Source organism: Sparus aurata, chromosome 5 (assembly GCF_900880675.1).
Source record: "Sparus aurata chromosome 5, fSpaAur1.1, whole genome shotgun sequence".
In the NCBI taxonomy this organism is placed as follows: Eukaryota; Metazoa; Chordata; class Actinopteri; order Spariformes; family Sparidae; genus Sparus; species Sparus aurata.
The window spans coordinates 26957305-26980236 of NC_044191.1; the positions used below are offsets into that span (position 1 = coordinate 26957305).

Below are 22932 nucleotides of genomic sequence, written 5' to 3' on the forward strand. Positions count from 1 at the left end.
CAGAGGGCAGAGAGTGTTTTAACTTCAATAATTCACATGAATTGAGCGGACCTTTTTGTCTTTACAAACACCAACTGGGTGTGTAGACAGTTGCCTTTTGTCAAAAAGTAGCCTGTTAACATATTTTCTGTAGATTGTTGTATCATAGCAGGATTTTATGTGCACCATTTTAGTTTGTATGAAGATTTTTTTTTATTCGGTGCACCTAAATAATGTGCTGGTGCACCTAAATGAAAAAAGTTGGGCAACACAGTGCAACTACTGTGAAAGCTTAGACTGGAGTCCTGCATCGTAAAATGTTGTGCACATAGCTATCAAAGACAGATAGTGGTTCTGCCTACCACTGTGATTTAATGTTACATTGGAAAAAATATCAAAACAGATAAATATAAATGGTTGTTGTAAATAGCATGCCAGGATAAGACACTTGATCCGGCCCATGAATGGGGTCCTTCATCCTTCTCAATTTAACAACCAAGTACTGAATATTTGAGATATTTTAAGGCTTTATTTAAACATGGAACATCTTAAATGTTGTTTTCATTTAAGGCCGTGAGCAAAAGTCGGCTACAACCCCCACTCCGGTGCTCTGAAAAATAATCCATTTGGTGACACAAAACAGTGATACGATCCGATCTTTGAGTTTTGTGATCCGTTGCCCCCCCCCTGACAAATAATCCCCCTTTTGTGGTTGACTTATTGCCCAGTGCTGTGACCTCATCTCGGCGTCATCTGGAGCTCTGTTTTTTCCTGGAACAACATTTTCCAACTTAGCGATAGTATGCGCTGTATGTGTATGCATGTGTGGTATTGTGGTATTGATGATTGTTACACTAGACATGTTGAACCAGTTTCATGGACGACCTAACGTCTCGTAAAGTGATGAGACAGAGTGTGACGACGCGATCTGGCATAGCTGTGGTCGTAATGCGGTTGTCGCGCTCCATCCTCTCTCTTCTTTCACACCCCTTTTTTTTCTTCCTGTGCTTTCTTCACTTCTGGTCCCCCTCTCCTTCTCTTGCTCTTTCTGTACATTCTGCTTGTGCGTATTTTCTTTTTTTTTCTTTCTGTGAAGCACACTTTTAGTCTAGGGGCTAATGTACTCATGTCAGCTCACTCTCAGTGGGGAAAAATATGAAATATTGTAACTTTTGAGGAAAAAGTAACTGTAATGCCTCAGTGCCAGAAGCCACAATGTGTTGCAAAAGGAAAATAGAGGATGACTGAAGCCACAGTGGAAAGCAAGCATTTTCTCCCATCGATCAGCCTCCCTGTCCAGTTCTGTATCTACTGTGTCTGCTCTCGCTGGGTCTTTAGAACAGTGTGAGTCCATTGATTAAGCTTTGTCATCCCGGTGTGTGTGCTGGTGAACCAGTGATCCTAATGAAGCTGAGTCCATCCAGCCGAGCTGCAGGAGCGGAGAGCAGCAACACCGAAAAAATGCAACAGCTCATCCGTTCTCAACGGGAGCCGACATGTGAAGCCGATTCTGCGTAATTAAAGCCGGTCTGCGTAATTGAAGTATTCCTCTCTCTATCGTGGTAGCGAGGAAATTACACGCCGCAATATGACTTGTTGGGCCATTGTACAGAATTTGTTGTGGTATAACTCAGTGGCCCTCCCACCCTCCCATCCTCACTTCCTCCTGTCCTCCCCCATTCCATCTTCATCCCCTTTTCTCCCTTCCTCTTCATATCCATTAGCCTAATGAACACCCTCCAATTTCCTGCCACCGGGACAAACACGCTTCACAGTATTGTTCACTCCTCTTTTCTCTGTTTATGCATGTCCAAGTGGCTAACACACACACACACACTCCTGCATGTGTGTGCCGTGTTTGCGTGTACGTTTGACAGTGAAAATGGGCAGAAGAGAATGCGTTCGTAAGCTCTCATTAAAATAGATGGCGGTAATCAAAGTGCAGAGCAATTAGCCATGGCTGAGTGGGCGGAGGGCGTACACTGTGTGTTACCATGTGCCACTGTGTCAGGCCTATTGGTAAACATCGTGATAGTTCACCTCTGTCTGCATGTGGTTACAGAGCAGTGGAGTTTACAGTGTGCTGCCCTGAGGGGCACGCTCACCTCAATTCATCACAGTCACACTGTCTGTTTTTCTTTAGTGCCTGCAACAAGATTCAGTTATTAGCTGTAGTAGTTATTGGTTGTATCATCTGCCCCAGAGAAATTTCATTTAATCACAGTGAAATGCTTTCGGAGACTTTTTTGATTTCAGAGAAAGATGTGCCAACTTCATTTTCCTCAACCAAAAAAAAAAAGCAAAAAAAGAAGTAATTGTTCTGTAATTGTGTTTGCTAATAATTGAGTCCTGAAAACTTGAATAGTCTGCCTGTAATTAGCTTTTTTAAAAAGTTACATAGATTTTTTTACTACAGCCACAAAAGAAGAGACAAGGGTCTCATATTGTTTTTTTTTTTTTTTTTTATCATGAAGTAGGTCTAGGTGCTTTATAAATTTTGGAAATGCACACAGCCTGTATTCACACCGTGCCTGTCAGGACTTCCATACGGTTGTGATATCGCCACCGAGTACGGCTGTGGTTGCAAAAACACCGGCAGCGCTGATGCAGAAACAAGGTGGGCTGTGCCTGCACAGGCCTGTGAGATCTGACCAATTGGAGCAGACTGGGCTTTTTTGGGAAGGGGACCTTAAAGAGAATGAGGGGTTAGATGGAGGGTGAACAGAGGTGCTGCAGCAATGCAAAGTATATAGAAACTTGTGTTTCTTGAGCATTATAGCATGTTGACATTTCTAAGTCGACACCCAAACTTATAATTGTATTGTTCTGGTGTGACTCCAGCTGGAAATGATTGATGCAGGTCAGCTTCTGCTCTCTCTATTCTATCACTTCCTCACTTGTTTGAGAAAAATATTAATTTAATGTCAAAAGTGACTAAAATAGAGGTTCTATTTTGTATCTGTTTTTAGGGTGCAAACCAAAGATGCGTTCTGTAGATTGAATTTTCTCCAAAAATCCCAAATCACAAGCCTTTTTTTAAGTTGTGGATTCCGTAATCAGATATGTACACAGTCCTCTCTGCATGCGAAGAAGTTTCAGGCATTTTCTCCCCCTTCTCTACCTGACTGCATGTTTCAAAGAAAAGACAGGCGCAGAGAAAGCAGATGCATCTGCTACTTTTATTCCCCACAGTGACATCTATCATGGGCAACCGGCTCTAACCTAACTGTTCGTTTCACTTGGGCAGAGCTCCACTAACCTTCTCTCCACACACACACACACACACACACACACACATACACACACACACACACACACACACACACACACTCGCAAAAGCACAGACACCACTGTGTCAACTCAGACCCGAGGCTGTGAGTGTTATCGCCATCTGCCATGGGGCAGTACTCATCTTCTCCTGAGTTATTTATTGTGTTATGGCTGCAGTGGGTTGACCGTGGCGGCAGATAGGGGCATGGCAGTGCTTTACAGAACACACTTGTTCATTTACAGGTGAGTGTCTCACTTGCATGCCCTCGGGGGGGAAGCGGCTCGGGTCTGCCACATGAAGAAAGTGCGGGAGACAGGGGTTTTGTTTTTTCTGCCATGAGCTGGGAACCCTCTGCATTACAGAGGCCCATCAGCGTTGGCAAGGCAACAGGCTGTCCATTTGGATGAGCTCAAAGTGAATAACTGCCACTTAACCTCACAAAGTGGTTAGTTGGCTTTTCCCTCTGGTTTTGGATGGACAAATCAACAGGCTTGTGAGTGACAGGTGAATTTGTTGTACGTTATTGTATACTAGCTGGATGAGCTACTGCTGCGTCTTTACTGAATCTTTTGCCAATCGTGGAACACTAGAAGAGTTTTGTTCTGTGATTATTGCTCTTCTTTAAGTGCCACTGGGTGAAAAAAAGTGCTCCGAGCATCTAAAGAAACCCAACCCAAGGATGAGAGGAGACAGCAGCACATATAAGATCCTCTGCTTTCTGTTAACTGCTTTGGCCTGTAAAGTGTGCTCGTTCAGTGCTCCCCCCTATCCCTTACCAGCCAAACGCAAAAAGCACAGGTTGGACAGGAAAGCTGAGCATGATGGGCATTTACGGCTCCAGTTATGACCCCATCGGCATATTTTTTTGGAGCGGGCCGATGACAAGCCGCTGGAATGCCCTGCCATTTTGCCCGAGTCGTTTGAAAACATGATTAACGGCGGCGGAACACAATAGGAATGTGATTCTCATTTGAGCGGTTGGTACGGCAGGCTGGCCTGGGAAATCATCCAGGCCCTAATTGCTGAAGCAGACCCTGATTCAGGCGGCTGGAACTTACACACACACACACACACACACACACACACACACACACACATGCATGCACACACACACGAAACAAGATAAACAGATAGAGATAAAAAGTATTGCAGCCTTGGCCTCTGGATGTCAAATTTTGCATTAAAAAAAAACTAATATTGGATATGTGCGTGTCAAGAGTCTGCGGTCCTAAGTGGGAGCTTTTTCTAATGCGTGAATGTTGGCAGAGGTCCGTTGTGAGTTGTATTCACTTATTACGTTTTTTTTTTTATTATCAAATGTTCCTTATTTTACCGTCAAACTCCTCTCAAAGTGAATGTAAAACAAAGACACAGAAATGAAAGATGCGGATGTTGAAGGTTTTGTAATTGATTGTTTTCATCAATAGGAAGTAATGACAAAACACACATTTCACAAAATACAGAATAAATGATAAATGCAGACTTGATAATTGCTGTGATAGATTTGTTTATCTTGAGCATTGTTTCGCTTTGTAGAAGTTGTCCCTCTGTCTGTAGTTGAATAACTTTTGCCAGCAAACGGCTTCTTCGGGATGAGAAAATAAAACGGAGATACCGAACAATCTCCTCGCCAGTACCTCCTTGAGAACACGATTTTAATTACATCCCAAATAAACAGCAGAACAACAGTCCAAGTCTGCGCATATTGTCAGAGGGTCAGCAATTTCCAAAGCAATGAAGTGATGAATGATGTTCCCTCTCATTCAATAAAACCTGTATTGCTCCATTTTAAGATTGTTGCTTTTCTTCAGTATGGAAGTATTTGCTTACTGAAGGGCTCTTCTGAGGTATTGGATATTTTTATATCCATTTATATTTGCCCAATGAAAAAAAGTCTTAAAGTTTTTTTGTTTTTTTTTTTGTGTCCAGAGGATTCCAGAAACCCAGTGTTGCACATCGTCTGAGGAAGCACAGCCCCGCTTCCTTACACTTGTGTATGGATTTATGGACGATATAAAGAAAATTTACAGCGAGAATCATTTTGCAAGAGCGTTCTCCTCAGAAGTATAAACCCTCGTCTTGCCTTTCTCTCCTCCTCTCTGCTGCTCCGCCCATCCATTTCATTAAGTCTAAAGACAGCCGTGGAAGTCTGAAGTCTCGTCCGTCACCGCCGCTGCCTCCTCCTCCTCCTCCTCCTCCTCCTCCTCCTGCTCCTGCTTTTATGTTTTCAACCTCTCCCCAGACCTTCAACTGCTTTTCTTTATACATTTCATGCTTACTTTCTTTCTCTTTTTCGACCTCTTCTCTCAAAAATCATCCATTTCTATTTCCCTGCTCCCTTTGTGTGGCCAGACAGCCGTGTAATTGTGGACCGTGTGAGGAGCGGGGATGAGCACCATACTACTGTACCTACCTACAGCCATTCTCCCAGCAGCGTCTTTGTTCCTGTTCCATTGTGATCGGCTAGCTAAAGAGAAGCGCTACACATGTTGTTTGGCTAGAAGACTGCCTGCAGTCTTTGTGATAAATATGGACCTCAGTTTCTCTCAAGTATTGTTACTATTCTTCCTCTTGCCGCCTGTCTGTTTGGATACCTCTGGCTGCGCTGCATAAAAGAAGATTAGCTTCACCTCTGAGAGACACATGCACGCATTCGCACAAGCAGAAACTGCACACTGCCAAATGAGACACACAAACACTGGGTTGTCCCTCAGTCCCTTTGTCCCCTCTTTTTTTTTGGTCCCCCATCTCCTGGTTGAGACAAGCTTCAGACCTTTTCCAGTTTGCTGTCGTTCAACAAAGTGTTTGCACTCGCGTGTTTGTACGTGTTCCACAGAGAGCATTTTTGTGACGCTAATTAACTAATTTTCAACCGCTGGACATGTGCCGGACTCAGTCAGAATGGTAATTCATGGACTATGATAACAAACAATTCTTTACGCACTCAGTAGCTCACCTGGTAGAATGCCTGCTACCGTGTACATGCATGCCTGGGGAAGTCCTGGAAATAAACTAGCTGCCATCACTGCGGTGGCATCTCCCCGCAACATCTTTGGTTTGAATGCATGCTGTCCTAAGTTTACCTTTATTTTCTTGGGACAAAGATGTGAAAAAAACAAACAGAAACAAACAGAAGAACTGAGTGTGAAATACACAATTGTTTACTTAATGAGACCAGCCACTTAGCATAGATATCGTGCGTGCGCAAACGACCCAGATGTTCACCAGAAGTGTGTCAGGAATGTTAAAACTGTTAATGTTATTAGTATTGATTAATCAATATTATATTTATTATTATTTTGACCCTCTATAAGTGACCTGTAGTTGGTATTGAGTTGCTCATCGCCGAGCAATTAATGAAATAACTTTGAAAACCTTATGATTAAAACACTAAATCTATTTTGCACGTTTTAGCTAATGTAACTGTTGTCTGTACTGATGAAATGCAGCTCTTGAATCATTATTCTAGCTAGTACAGTAACATACATATTACACAGTATTTCACCTGTGGCAGAAGGTCGCTTCTAATGAGTCTTTTTATTGTCTCTTTTGGCCTGTTGCTATCCAAATAAATACAAAAAGCCACACACATTGTTTTAAAAAGGACATTGTGTTGAAGTAAAAATGTGTTGAAGTAAAATCCACTAGAATGAAGTGACCGAATGTATCTCGTGTGTTTTCCGTAGATTGATGTAACACTAACAGCAGCTTTGATAGTGAAAGCGACTGTAGTTTTTTCTTAATTAGAGCCTTGTGTTGATTGAGCGGCGGTCAAAGGACGCTAGAAAACGCAAACAAATAGAAATGGAAAAGAAAATAACAGTAATTAGGACACGGTGCACTTTGGAAATCTTCAAAAAAACATAAAATGTTTCTAATTTAAAGTAAGACCGTAGCAACAAGCTCATCAGAAGAGATTAAATTTGATCAAACAGTGAGCTGGGATTAAGGGCTGATCACTAGGCTTTGTCAAGGTTTAACCTCTGGTTGTACAGCAAAACGCACACACACACACACACACACACACACACACACACACACATAGACAGAAACACACACACAGGCACAAATAAAAAACAGTCAAAGGCCAGTTGTCCTACAAAGGGAAGGAGTATAGAGCTCAGATAGGAGAGGTAATCTTCGGGTCGCTTGATGTTTTTCTGAGTGCTAATCCTGTTTTTATTTTCTTCCGTGTCTCAAATACCGGTCAAGGCTGTAGAAATGGCCCCACTACAGTAGATTGTACAGTCTGATTTTTAAAAGGCTTTGCCAGTTTTTGTAGATGTCGGTCACTTAATGGAGCTCCATGCTGCAAGGCTGAAGGGGAAGAAAGGACCTTCATCACTGCTGAAATCCCTAACCTTCACTAGAGTTCAGATGTGAATTAATCCCACTGATAATGACTGTCTCAAATTTCTTATTATTCAATATATAATTCTCAGACTTGTTAAAAAGATACCTCTAAATGTTGTTCTTCAGTGCATATACTATAAATACCATTTTAATTCTATGAACTATGTTTATTCTATTTATATAAACAAGTTGTGATGAGGCCACAGTAGTTTCTAAAAACCTGAAATTATTTGGAGTGAGCTAATGTGCTGTTCGGAGCTTTATCGATGGCAGCGAGGTTTGGGCAAATGTGGCCCAAGAGCAAATTTAATTCCGGGAAATAAAAATGGATGTTTGGAACAAAAACATCTCGGCTCCTTACTGAATGGCATTTCCACCTTAATGTACACTACTTAGCTCGTTATACCTGTGGGCCTCATTTACATGCAAAGTCCCCGGAAAATATTCTTTAATCACGAGCTAAATTAGCAGCGACGCAGTTGCCATGGCTTCAAAGTAACATTATTGAATTTTCTCCTCAAAAACGCTAATGGAAGAGCAATTATGGATCAGCAATGCAAATGACTTTATTTTTCTCCTGATGCTATGAAAATATATAGCTGCATCTGCACCTCTGCTCCTCCTAAAGGTCTTTCAGAGAGATTATTGAATTACTTTCTGTTACAGTCCTGCTACAGAATCTTACCTTTTGAGTATTTATTTCCTCTGCCGAGGAGGTTATGTTTACAGCCGCGCTCGTTTGTATGTTGGTTCGTCCGTCGATCAGCAGGATTACACAAAAACTACTAGACGGATTTTCACAAAACTTGGCTTGAGGATGCGTCTCTGCCCAGAAGAGACCCCATTGGCTTTTGGACTCATCCTTATCAACTGTAACTCAATAAAGCGCCTAAAGATCTTAAAAACGGATCACATATAACATAACCTTTCTCGGCTTTCAAGTATAAGAAGCAAAGAATCCTTGAGTGTGGAGTCGAACAAAGGCCACGTTCTTTGGCAGGCAGCGTTAGCCGGCTGGCGAGAACACAAAATTAAATATGAAAGATGTTTTAGGGGTTAAGTAAAGTCTTCAAGGTCCAGTTGAGCGGGTCCAGCAATTCAATTTGGATAGAAAAATGAGCGCAGGACTTTTTTGAGAAATACCCCCTGAGAACCGCATCGAAGTTTGATTCTGTTTGTGCGCGACTGAGAGAATGAGATAGAGCGAGGAGTGACAGTTTTATTGTTTACCTCTAGCTGTTTGTGCCGACAGCGTGGTGACAGCGAGCCAAACACACACTGACCCCTGATGAGGCTTCGCTCCCCTTAGCTCTCTCTCTCTCTTGCTCCCTCTCTCTCTCCCATGCCTGACGGTTACACTAATCGCTTAAACATGCACTCCCTCCGTTGTCATGGCAACTGTTTTATTGTCATTTTTATTGAAAAGAAATTACGGCCTTGAGCTGTGTATTAGCTCGCTACACAACTGTAACAAAATGCTTTCTCTGGACCTTTTTTTTAAGCATCAATAATGTTTAGTGTGAGAATGTCTGCGTGGCAGCAGACTTTTCTCGCCTTATTCACTTGTCATCATCATTTACCACTCATCCTCTCGCACTCTGTCGTCTCTGCTCATTTTTCTGTTATTGTTCTAACTGATGCTAATTAACCTTCCCCTCGACTTCCCCTTCATTTTTTGTCATCTCGTACCGTCTGCCTCCTCGCCCCCTCCGCTTATTCTCTCGTCGCCTCGCTTCATTTTGTACCTCTCTCGAATGTGTGCTCTCTCTCTCTCTCTCTCTCGCTTTTCTGACACGTCTTCCTGTCGTGTTTTTCTTTCTCGACCTTATTTCCGTTCTTGCATCTCACCTTGTATCCTCATCATTATGGTCCTGCACTCTCTCCCTTCGACACTTCATCAGATCCTGCTACTCACCCTTTTCCTAATCCTCCATCCATCCATCCCACCCACCTGCATCCCTCTTTTCATCCTCCTTTCACCATGTTCCCTCCTTCCTTTTCTTTCTACAAAGTCCTACTCCTTCACTTCTCATTCCTCCCCCCTTTTTCAGCCACACCAGCAGCTTCTTCAGCTCAACCACCTTTGCCGTGCTGTTGACTCGCTCTTTTCGCCCTGCATCCTAATATTCTCCTGTCACCGTTATCTCCTCCACATCGCCTCCGTCTTAATGTTCAGTATGCACAAGGCGTCCGACCGGGGCTTTTGTCACAGGCTCTGTACATTATTGAAAGCGAGCGGATCACTAATTCATGTCAGCTGAGCCTTGTGGGGTTTGAGTGGAGGTGGGTGGGAGCTTGTTGCTTCTTGAAGGCCCTTTCATGTGACGTGAACCCTGCCTCAGCCGTCACCACCCCACACCTCTGCCGCGTCCTCCCTCGTCTCCTCCGCTGTCTCTCGGTCCTCTCATTTTCGACTCGGTCCGGCCTTATTACGGCCTCTTACTCTTTCTTCTTCTTCTCCCTTGTTTCCACAGCTCCTCTCCCCCCCCACCCGGTCTCTGTCCAACCTCTAACCACTGTAAAGATATTTCCACTCCCTCCCACTACACCCGCTTTCCATCCATCCTCACTCCCTCCCCTCACTCATTGATGTCTGATCTAATTGCTTTTGCTCTGACCCTGGGCACAGTGTAACAAGCTCCCAGAGGATACGCTCCGCTCCGCCTCGGCCTTCGTCACTTTCTTTCTTTTTCTTTTTTTTTTCCTGTTTCCTCACCAACTCCTGCCGGTGCATCCATTCATTAGCAGCTATAATGTCGTAGCTCAAAGACACACGGCGTGATATTTTGATCCCGCTGGCTTAACTGAATGTAATCTAAGGCCCAGCCAGAGCACAAGGGATGGATCAGGAGTGACAAATAGCAACAAGTCGTTTTTTTTTTTTTCTGTTTTCAAGAGTGGAGTTTTTCTTATAGACGGCCACGGAGAGAGAGAAAGGGACAATGAAAGGTTAAAAAGTACAATATGATAACATGGAGAGGCTTGCAGGGCCACAGAGTCTAATAGAATATGTGAAATATGAAGATGCAGCCCAGTGCCGGTGCACATTTTAACAGCTTCGGCTCCGCTCACAAACAGGGAATTTTTTAAAATACGACACACATTTTAACTTTTTCTCCCACGGGCACCTCTTCCTCCTTGATCCTGAAGTGTGATATGTCACACATTAAGTGAGATCCACGAATTGTGTCACCTTAAATGAAACACGCCAGCAAACCCATGCTTTGTTTTGAGAGGAAACTCCGCCGTATTGAATTCCCGGTTCTCTTCGTCCTATTTTTTCGTGCCTGTTTGCCAGACAGTGAGCCTGTGTCTTAAAAAAATCATGACAGAGAAGAAGCTCAGATTCTCTCAACAAGTCCTCACGCATCATGCTCGGCCCATGGTGGGTGTATATGAGCCACGCATCACAAAATACCCTCATGCTTTCCGTCACATTGTGCAAAATTGTACGAGTGCGGTTCTTTGTGACACCAGAACTTGATTTTGTTCCCCGAATCACGGGTTCAACATCACAACTTTTTTTCCCCTAGCTTTCCTTTCACGTTAATGTGAGGGCCTTACAGGTGTGTGTGTGTGTGTGTGTGTTTGTGTGTGTGCTTGTCTCATAAATATTCATGATTGAACACCAGCATATAGATCAAAACGCTTTCTCCTGAAGGTTAATAGGTCAAATGCGTTGATCAAAATCTAGTTGTTGCACACACTCCTCTCATTAGAGGCATTTAAAGAGAATCATTTGATACAGATACTCTGATCTCCCCCTTAGCCCTCCCTGGTGTACACACTCTCTCTCACGCACACACACACACACACGCACACACACACACGCACAAACACATGCACACACACATGCACACACACTCTCTGTAGGTCCTGTGGGCTCAGGCAGTGGGCTGAATGCAGATATCCCTCTTTGAAGTGAGCAAGCTTATTATATATATCTGTGTATGTGTGTGGGTGTGTGTGTGGGTGTGTGGGTGCGCGCACTTACTCACATGCACAAATACACACACATATACTCCCGCTGCATCGGTGCATGCTTCTTTAATCAGATCAGGTGTTTAATTATTAATGTGTGTGTTAAAAGAAGCAGAGGCAGGATATGTGAACAGTTACGACCCTGCAGCTGTACTGTTTAACCTTTACTTTGGAATAATCCCGTGCGTGCGCGTGTGTGTTCGCGTGTGCAGCGGAGGGAGTTTAAGAGAAAAAGAAAAAAAGCGGGCTGAATGCGCACACGCGGGGCAAAATTGCTTTCAAGCTCAAGTGAAACGCAATATACAGAACACCAACGTCTCAGGTGACACTTTAAACATTTGCTCTGTTTCTGTGTCTCTCCGTAGGTGCGTGGAAATCATCGCCAAGGAGGGGAGAAGTCTGAAAGAGCTCTATCTCGTGTCTTGTAAAATCACAGACCACGGTAGGATACTTTCGAATCACTATCCCTATGTTGCAGTCAACCTCCAACATTATTATCATAACCATTATTACCCGCAGTCACCACCGTGATTCAGGACTCATTTGATTTTTACGACTCAGCCCTTCTGAGACTTGCAAACAGTAAAAATATTATTGAAAAGTTTCACACAGAATAAAGTAATGTTCACCGGATCTCCTCGGTGCAGTTCATAGATGCTCGTGTTGTACTTTCGAAGTAGAAAATTTCTCCAAGTCACAGCTAAATATTGTGCGCTGGGTTTTCACAGACTATAGGAAGCTTTTATCATCTACAGTTGGAGTACTTCAGTATTCAGCATGAATTATTTGTTTCCTTGTGTGGCTAGTGTTTGTCTGTTGAATTATTGCGGTGCCGTTTCATGTGTGTGTGTTTGTTCATGTGTGTACTCCTAAGACTTCCGCAAATGACAGCCTGTAGCCAACTTCTGCGTCTGTGTGGCTACTTTTTTATTATCCAAGAGGTAGTCAATAGAACACAATCTGTATTTTCTGTTTGTCACTATTGTACTTCCAATCATCTTTGCGAATCAAAATATAGACAATCCGCGTTGTGCTCAGAATGGCGATCGAACCGGGATGAAGCATGTTTACTTGAGTTTGATTGTTAAGGTAAGTTTAATTTAATTTTTGATTTTTTTTTTTTCCCATAAACTTTCGATAGCTAGGGTTTTTTATTGTCTGCTTTCTCTTTTTTTATGTTAAGTCAGCTCACCATTGTCAGACCGAATCTTTTCAAAATTGCCCATTCAGAATCGCACAAAGGGAGCAATAAGATATCAAACCAGCTGGTCTTCTGCTTGTTTGTCCCAATGAGTTTTCGTATGTCTTCTTTGGACTTAAGAAAGTAAATAGCCTGTGCTTTTGATAGTTCTACTTTTTACCTGTTGTCTGTTAAGAAAGATTAAATTGCTTCATTTGTTTTCTTTATGTACTTGCTGTTATCTGAATGATTGGTCTATTGAAGTTTGCACAAAGGAACTACTGAGATAAGAGACAAAAAAGGCTTTTACTTGTTAGTCCCATTGTGTTTTTTCGAGGGTTTGGAGAGCTTAGGCGGGTCAGGTGCTGTTTTTTGCGTGGGCCATTGAGACGTTGTATGAGATATTGGGATATTGGTTGACGTCAAACAATGTTGTTTTTCTGTAATACTTTGTTTTTGTCTTAGAAAAATGGTGATTTCTGAGCGTCACCAACACCCAAAATGAGTCTTTGTATGATTAGAGTATGATCCATTCGGTCACAGAAAGTTTGCAAAGTCTAGAAGAACCTCTCATCCCGTTTATGGGTGTCAAGAGCCAACAAGAAGTCAGCTGGCTTGGACTGAGTCTCTAGCGTCGTATGTGCTCTCTGCTTCCTTGGCTGGAGAGAGACTCAAGTGGAACCCTTAAAATTGGTTTTGGCGGGTGCGGTCAGTGCACAACTGTCAAAAAAAGTGAACAGAGTGACATCTTGGAATGCAGCATCCAGTTTCAGACTTATCAGCAAACCACATCAGTACATTTGTTCCAATGGTGTATCAGACATTTAGAAATGTGCAGCTCCAGCCATTGCCTCTGAGCTTATTTATTAGACTTAAACATGTATCTTGTTCGTGTGTATGCTGCCACTTTTTGCCCACCCTGTGGTGGTTTTATCCTAAATAGTGACAACAGATGGGAAAAAATAGGGAAAAAGAGCCCTAATTGTCAGCTTTCCCCACCACAACAGCACTCTTGTCACGTGTGTCGCCACAGAGTGTAGACTTAAATGATTACCCCCTAACACGAGCTGCAGTTCGCTGCTGACTTCTGTGAGTTACAGTGACAATAATCACCCTGACCCCTCTGAACCTAAACCTTAACTGTGTGTGTGAAAGGTTTCGTGGGCGTGCGTCCACTGGTGCTTGATTGATGACTCCGAGATCACAATAGTACATTACACCATGAACACACAACCAACCCCCTCTGTATATCCCCCACGAACTCTGTGTTTTTCTAATCATTTTGACCAAGATGAATTGGTGATATCTGATCTTCTTCCTCCACTAATGACCCCTCCGGCCCTGTTTGGCTGATGATGGGATCTGTGTGTGTGTATGTGTGTGTGTGTGTGTGTGTGTGTGTCCGTGTCCTTCTAGGATTGAGATGCCTGTTGTTGGAGCTCTGTGCTCTAACAAAATGATTGGTGGTTTTCCTGCTTCGGTCTCCGATAAATTAAATAACAGAAATGAGATTTTACATCAGCCAAGCTGGCCCCCATTTTTTTTTTCCGCCCATCTCCTGCGCTAATTATTTTTATTAATGGCCTCTGTGAGTGCATTCGAGATGTCCACAAGCCTCTTACGTTTGAGTGTTCTGTTTTTTCCTCCCGGCTTTCGCTTCCTGTGTGATTTTATAGGGAGCTTTGAGGACAGACATAAAGACAGGTTTAGATGACAGAAAGAGAGAGCTAGGCAACATGTAATTTTACTCCCAGCGCAGATGGCTCTGGAGATTATTTTGCGAGGAAGAGGAAACAAATGGAAAAGGCGAGGGTAGAGCTTTTTTGGCGTAATGATCTTACTGAAAGCCCTATTAGTGCCGTGACATCTCTCTCATTCATCAAAGAACATGAAAACTAATTAGCTTAAATAACATTCTGGTTGCATTCAAGGCAGTATAAAGACTTGCTAAAAAACACCTGGATTCTTTTGGAATCCAGCTGTTAGATTCGCACATTTCATGAGATTTACACCTTTAGCTAATGATTGCTGATGAAAATCGGTCACACTACTGGAATATTTTGATAAACCTCTAAACGCATTCCATCCAGACTCCCTTTGTCTGTCTGCCTCTGTTTTCTTTGTGCTACTTAATCATATTTTCTTACTTTTCAAGCATTTTTTTCTTGTCTCCCTGTCATTTTTCAAAGCTGTTAACGCCCACCACACGCACAAGTTCACATGCATCAACACTGTTATATGTGTCTATAAACCAAAATAGACTAAGGAGGCAGGAAATGTAGGCACAGAAGGCACAGTACATTCCTAGTATAAAAGCAGAAATGAGTTTAGCAAAATACATCAAACTAAAGCGCTAGTTTGTTTTAAGGCATATTAATTAATTTGATTAAGAAAACATTTCAGTCAATTAACATTTTGCATTCCTTCACCATGTCAGCAATTTAAGTTCTACAGCTATTGACTCTACAAAAGTGAGGTCAGGGGTGTCTGAAAACTGCACATGAAATAAAGCCTCACTAATCCAACACCAGGAGTTTGGAGTCAAGTAGTTCTTGGACTCGGAAAAAAAGCAGGGAACCCATATGGACTTCATTTATTATTACCCTGGGACCCAGAAATATGTAGATTATACAACTCATCTTTTCATATGGGGACCCTCCAGCTGCAGTCCATTGAGCAATTTCAAGTCCTGACCCTTTGTGTAAGAACCCCTAATCTTCAGAGTGCCCACTTATCACTGCCACTTCCACGCTTCCTGGGCCTCAAAGACACTTTCCAACACACTCCATAATTATATATTTAAATGTCCTGTTACAGTCTGGGTCTAGAAGCAGATTGAGTTAATTTACTTTGTATAAAACAAAACTAAAAACTCTGTTTTTTCACACAGTTTTTATTTTTACAAAAAAAACCTGGGACCCCCCCAAAAAACATCTAATTTAAAAAAATTAATAAAATAAGTTAAGATAAACAGGCCACTCCAAATCTCATGAGTTAGTGAGGTCAGTTGAAAACAGTTAAGGAAGTTTTGATGAAGTAAATAAAATGTAAAAACTCTTCCAGTGCCTTAGAAAATAGCATGCAGTCTTTCACCATAAATGGTAATAGGTAGCATTTATATAGTGCTTTGTCCACATTTGTTCAGTGTTTACTTTGCCCATTGGCTCAGTGGTCCATGCCTACACTGGTGGAACGAATCACCAGCCCTGTGATCAGTGGACGACCCGCTCTATGTTCCGAGCCACATCAGCCCGAGGAGGGGGGGTGATCGGATGGTGCAGAATGTTGCAGGTGAAAGAAGGGAATTATGTGAATGTATAGAACAGATGTGTGAAGTTCTCCCTTTTTGTCTCTGGATAAAGCAAGCGGCCTCCAAGGGTGCAAGGTAAGCCTGGGTGGATGGACGCAGTCACAGTGCTTACACAAAACGTGAGACAGTTGCTTTAAAGTCACAGGAGATCACACTTATCCCTTTTTTTAACTATTCGCATGTGGTATGATAAAATAAAAAATGCGACCACTGTAATTCTTTATTCCCACAGGCGTACGGCCTGCGTGGTCTCAGTTTGCCCACCTCTCCCAGCAGAAGTAAAAGTACCACTATAACATTGGTTTGAAAGCTGATCCCGATGAGAAACCCTACTCAGCTTCGCTCCCAGTGCTAATCAGATCTCTACGCCACCGCTGTCATCCTCCTTGACTGACCCGAGGGCCCATACTGTATTTTCAGTGCACCTGTATAGACAGTGATACCTGCTTGTCTCCTCTCACTCCGGCACTCATTGTCTGAGTGCATCTTTTGTTCCTACGTGTGTGTGATTTGCATTCACATGCATCCGATTTGTGTGGCTGCACTGTGACTGTGTCTGTCTATCTGCACTTATCTTGTCCCTCGTAGCCTACCTGCTTTATCCGGAGACAAAAAGAGAGACCTTGGCACCTCCGCTCTTTACATATGGTAATTCTCCTCTTTCACCCACACACCTCCTCGCGATCCCTTACCTCGTCAGTCACGGCCTCCTGTGTACATCTTTGTGAATACAAGATGGAGAGAGACACCTGAGGGAGACTATGAGTGAGAGGGAAGAAAAAAAAAAAAGAGCAGCTTTGGTGTGCTTTTAGAGGACTTCAAGCAGAGCTGCTATAGAGTGACGAAGTGGTAGGGATTATTTCAGGCTTCAAGACTGATGGAAGTCTTATTCGGTTTTTTTTTGCATAGCAAATGTTCAAGGATTGGCATTTTGAGTGCTTTCAAGCAACATGGACATGAAATTCTCCTGGCTGTCTCATGAGTGCAGAATATTAGCACTTCCAAACGACAGACAGACCAAATTCTGTCGAGTGTGCTGCTTAAGGCAAGTGACACATTCAGCTTCAGTCTAAATAAGTTCATCTTTACGTTCTTTATCATGGCCATGTGACCGGACAACATTTGGAATTTGCTACAGGCCAGTTTTGTTCTTCAAACTGCCATCTTTTTCATGCCAATGGCATGGAATTGATGGGGTATGACTGAGGCTGCCATCCTTGTTAGGAAACAAGGTGCATCCCCACTTATTCAAATACAATGTCATTTACAGTTTCAAAATAAGGTGCGGAGAATGCTTCGAACGTTATTACATTGTCAAACACTTTCGGTTTGTTTAGGTTTGCTCAAAAAACTGCCTGCTTAGGGTTAGGCAAAGAAACCCCAAACTTGGTTAGGTTGGGAAAAGATCATTCCTTGAGTTCAAGTAACTATGCAAGTTTCGTAAGCAATGTAACTCATGCCACGTTACGTACATGACGCCTCTAATGTTCACTTACTTATTCCACGTTGCTTTATAACAAATCACTCTTGATTCCCGGACTTCATTATCCAGAGGGTATCCAGAGCCACCCCCTGACTCTGACTTTCTCGCTCTATATACAACTGCACTAGATCAGCCCTTCAAAAGGTGATGCTAGAGGGGTACTAGAGCAACAGACTTTGAAGCCTGGGACTAATGACCAGGCTGCTGTATCTGATGTATCGGGAGTGAGAACAGGCTGTAATACATAGAAGTTTCTAGTTACAATTTCTTCTGACAATTGAAGTTGGTAGAAAGAAAGAACCATCCACCATACCAGATGTACTGAAGAAACAGATTTGACATGTCATACTACTATAGTATAGTTAAATCATCATGGTGACCCTTTTATTTGAGGAGTACTTGGATGTGATTATCGGGAAAATGAGATTTCAAATGTGAAAAATACTTTCTGATCAACAACTCCACAATTATATTTCACCCTAATAAGAAGCGTTGACAATGACAGCCCATCTTCCAGACTGTTGTGATTGTGTTGCGTTGTTGTATAAGAAGGACTGAGCTTCTCAGATTGTGCGTTTCATTGTTATGTCCATCTGTATTTACCCATGTGTCAGCTTGTGAGATTATTGTTGTCATTCAAATTTCTGGTGTCTTATTTCTCTTATTTGATCACCCTCTCCGTAGCTCCTCACATAGTTAACATGCATCGACGCTCTTCTCCCTTTTCCCTCTTTTTTTTCTCTCCACAACACCAAACCCCCTTTCCGCTCTCTTTTCCCGTCTCATCCGTCTTTCCATTCATCTTTCAGCTCGCACTTTCATCTGAGGCGCTTTACTCTAAATGTACTGAACGTTGATAAATGGGGCTTCCCTGCCCCTCCCCTTGAGCACAACCTCAAGAATGAAGAAAGTTTTGCTCTATATGTGTATATGTGTGACCGGGTGCTTGTTTACATGCCTTTGTGAGGCACGTTTGGTGTGCTTCAACAGGGTTCCCGTGTCACTGGGGAAATTTTGATACACACTCACTCCCCGGAGTATCGTAGTGCTGTTCACAATGCGAGGTTACTTAGCATGAAAGCAGCTGAAACATGGCAGTAACTATCTTACAGACAGTAAAAATGACATGTGATCCTCATGCTGCCGTATACAGTATGATGAGGGCCATTAGGGATACACTCGAAGCGCAAGATTTACTGTTCTAGCTTTTAACCTTAAGCCAGCATTCAGTTTTTATTATTCTGCACTATTTGTTGGATTGATGTACAAGTCAAACCCTTCAGCACAGTATCTGTTCTTGTAAGCCCCACTGGCATGGAGCCAATCTTGAAATGTCAACCAATGTTTGAAACACTGCAGTAAAGAAAATTCAGGAGAATTCAACGAGATGACCAGTTACTGTATTTGCAGGAGTCCTGATAAAACCTCACAGGGACATATTAACTATGTATATGAGCCGTAGCTTCGTTGTGTCGGCTGTTCTCACACATCAACTTCTTTTCCTCTTTCACGTCTCTGTTTCTCTTTGTGCTCTAGTTGCGCGTGTGCTTCCCTTCCGTCTTGTTTGTTTGCTAAGCAGTTATTCACCACCTACAGTCTAAGTGCCGTGAAACATAATGTGATGTAAACTTAGATAGTGTAATAGCTTGTTTGCTCCTGTCTGTCTGGCATTCAGTAGGTAAATAATGTAACTCTTAGAGGAGTCGATTAAAATGCGCAGAGCGGTACGGCAGATTTATGTGGGCTGCAGAGGGGAGCGAGTCAGTCGACAATCTTTGTCTGTCTACGTTACCGCTGTGAGTGTGGACGTGTGTGAGTGTGGACGAAGAAAAAAGGTAATGGTTTCTTAATTTGCAGTTTAGTATCTGCAGGTGTATTAGTCATTTTTTCCCCAGTAATTTGGTGTTCATGAAAAACTGGCAGAGACACTTTTAGTTTTACTTAGGCTTATTAGGTTTGCTGCTGCTGTTGCCATGTTGGGACTCATTATAAGGAAAGAATATATCTATAAGCAGCAGGCGATTAGTCAAAATCGTGGAACGAATTAACATTTAAGGTGCGTTCTTGATTAAAGCTCTGTTTTCGATAACTTTTGTACTGCCATCTCTCGTCTGGTCTCTCGTCTGAGTGTGTTTCTTTTCATTCTGACTCGGATCACAATGCTTTATGCAGTGCGCAGATTTGATTGGCTGAGGTAGCAGCGTCTAACTGATTTACAACTCATGCAATTGGTCAGTTCGGATTCTTGAAATCGTTCAAGCCTGTCACACTGTCACAGTTTTTTTTTTAGAATTGAGGTTGTGATTATTAATTGATTGAAAAATTTGAGAATCTAGAATGAATCAGTACTGTTAAATGCTCAGTATCTACAAAATATATGGTTTAATCTTTCGAGTTTCTTTCGTCTATGAGAGTTAAATGTTTGTTATTCACCTGGCGACCTAGATGTTGAAAAGTGGAACCATCACAACACAACTTGACAGGAGAACTACCCAGGCGCGATCCTCCTGACATCACTTCCATTAAGCGTAAAACAATGGAACCGGAGGAAACGGAGCCCACAGGCCTACTCCCATGACCCCTTCTCCATATCACGCCAAGACCCTAAAAACCATTGGAGCAGCGTTGCACCTACCAAGAAAAATTCATAAGCTGTGTGTTTTCTCCCTGAAGGGGAAGGAGAGATGGTATGGGAGAGTAACATATGTTTCAGAGTGCTACTGGACATCATAAGGGCAAATACTCATAAAGTGGGTTATTATCTCTGCAAATCAATGAGAGTGCCTTAGCCGTGGGGAAAACAACCACCGTTACACCCAGCTCAGAGCTGGACTCCAGTGCTGCTGCAAGACCACCTGGATGCTAAAGGATGGAGGCTAATATTTGCTCTGTGTTATCAACTGACAATTCATTTAATCCACAATTAATGCATTATTCCTTTTGTCTATCGATTGACAAGAGAAGACGACAGCGAATCTTCACTTTTGCAAAAAATGGAGCAAGAGGAGATCATTAGACGACTGATTGGCAACATTTTATGTTTTTATTTATAATTGTTTCAGCCATGAAATAGGTTAATAGGTTAATATGCAATAAGCAGAAACCGTAAAAGTAAGTGAAGAATGTCTCTATCAGAAAATGAAAACGCCTCTGGCCTTCAGCCATGGAAACTGCAATCTGCCCTTCCATAGAAAATAAGAAGGATGACCATTTTCCCACCATTTGCAAGTTTGGAAAGTTCATTAGATGACTTACAGGGAAATTGAGAGGGTGATGGGGGGGAGGAGGGAGGAGGAGCAGTTCGAGAGGCTGGACTTGAGCCTCCCCCCGATGGAAGGCATTTAACTGGATGACCGCTGCTCAAGTGCATAAGTACACTTCCATAGGGTTCCAATCTACAGATTCTTCATAGTGTGTAGCTGAGTATATAAATCGAGATTTCCATTTCCTTACATCAGCCTGTGGTGGGGTGGTATTTGCAGATTGGGGAGCAGTGCAAAGAGGCTGAAATTGAATTAGTTTCCATATATTGTCCTCTCCTCCTCTTTCTCCAGCTAAGCCCTGTGGTCTATCCACTGTTTGCCTTATGGGGGAGAAAAGTGAGGGGGGCTTAAGCTGTGAAGGCTGGGGCTTACGCTGTCTACCATCTTACTGGTCACACACAAACACACTCACACACTAACTCTCTCTCCCTCACTCACACACACACACACAAACACACACTGAAACACACACATACTCTTGCTTCAGGGATTACAGCCAGTCGAGTTCCGTTTGCATTAACACACACGGACGCAAGTGCAATCACACAGGCAGTACACACATATTATAGATGCACTTTTGAGCTCATGCTAATATCTTCCTTCACTCACACTATCAAATTTCAGCACACACACTTTCGCCGTAACTTTTTGGAAAAAAGAAAATCTTAAGCCTCTGCTATTTTAGGCTTAAGTCTATGAAGAAGCAGGATTGAAATGACTTGGGGGAATGTGTTTATATACAGATTTATATGTAAATGTGTGTCTCTGTGTACGCAGGTGTATGTTTCCCTGTGTACAAAGATGTGTCTACGTGCGTTTGTGTACATGGCGCCAAAGGATGTAATCACGAATCTGAGCCGCTGGATGATGATAATGTTTCTGTTCTAGATGGAGGTAGCTTTAGTAACAAGAGGCCCCGTGTGTGTTTTATGAAGCTTTGATATAAATGGTCCATTTGTTCTATCTATCCGCTCTCCATCTCCTCCTCTTCCTCTCTCTCTCTTTCTCTCTTTCACACCATCATCTCAGCCCTGTAGTTCCCAATAACGGCGGCCTTTAAATGTGCCCGTGGGACTCAATAACACCAAGCTGTGTAAGTTGTAGAAGACGTCCCAGTTATTGCTGGCTATAAGGTTTTTTGTTTATAGAAGCGAAACACTGCATTTTTCTTATTTTTCTTATTAGTTCTAGTGTGTGTGTGTGCGTGTGCGTGTGCGCGCATGTGCGTGTGTGTGTGTATGCGTGCGTCTAGGTATGACAAGTATTTCTCAGGAGGCAGCATCGCATCTACCGTGCCATTGTCTCAGAGTAGCACTGATTCAGCCCGTGGACAGGTGTAAAATGCTCTGTATCGCTATAATGACTTGAAGGCTTCTCCTTCTCTTCTCTCTCTTACCCCGGCCTCTCTCTCCTCATCTTCATCCTCCTCCTCCTCCTCCTCCTCCTCATCTCTCTCAGGTGTGAATGGAGCTGGCCTGCAGGTTACTTGGGTGTTGATGTGTGTAGGTGACCAGATGTGGGAGTGTTTAATAGTAAAAGCACCCTGCTGTGGGTTCTATAGTTAGTTCCGGCTCATTCTCAGCGGCGCCCTTAAAAGGCGGGATGCTGTACGTGAAAGGTCTTTACTTCTTTTCCATCATTTTGGTCTTATATTTCCACTGCTGCTTCTACTTTGATTAGTTTTTTTCTTTTGTCTTCTCACCATTTTTGATTGGTTCGATATTAAAGTGACTCTTTAGCATTTTTGCAGAGCTCCACACACTGAGAACGATGGCATTGTCTGAAAGATGTTGCAGTAATGTGAAGGTCTGCAGATAATTATTCGAATAAAGATAATTTTATACCCCACTGAAATGCTTTCTGATGATAACTTTAAAATACAATTGTTAAAGTGTGTGTTTGTTTGTGTTGATGAACTTTGTTCCATGCTTCTAGCAGAGCTGGTTTGAAACAGACCAACCAACACAAGAACAGTGAATATAGGTGACTAAGTATCTGTACAAAAGAAATCAAAGCAGCTGTTATGATGTTGGAAAGACCAGTCAGCTGAATGGTAGTTTAGGTTATTGGGTAGTACAGCATAGGTGATGAATGCCGTCATTCATGGCCTTC

The 22932-nt window shown here is 42.7% G+C and overlaps 1 protein-coding gene across 1 annotated transcript in view; it reads left to right on the plus strand.

Moving 5' to 3' along the window:
* Positions 1–22932, plus strand: part of fbxl17 (F-box and leucine-rich repeat protein 17) — a 227919-nt gene that overhangs the window by 146738 nt on the left and 58249 nt on the right. Inside the window, exon 9 of the mRNA XM_030416214.1 lies at positions 11950–12026. Coding sequence (XP_030272074.1) covers positions 11950–12026 — 77 coding nt within the window. The remainder of the gene's footprint in view (positions 1–11949; positions 12027–22932) is intronic.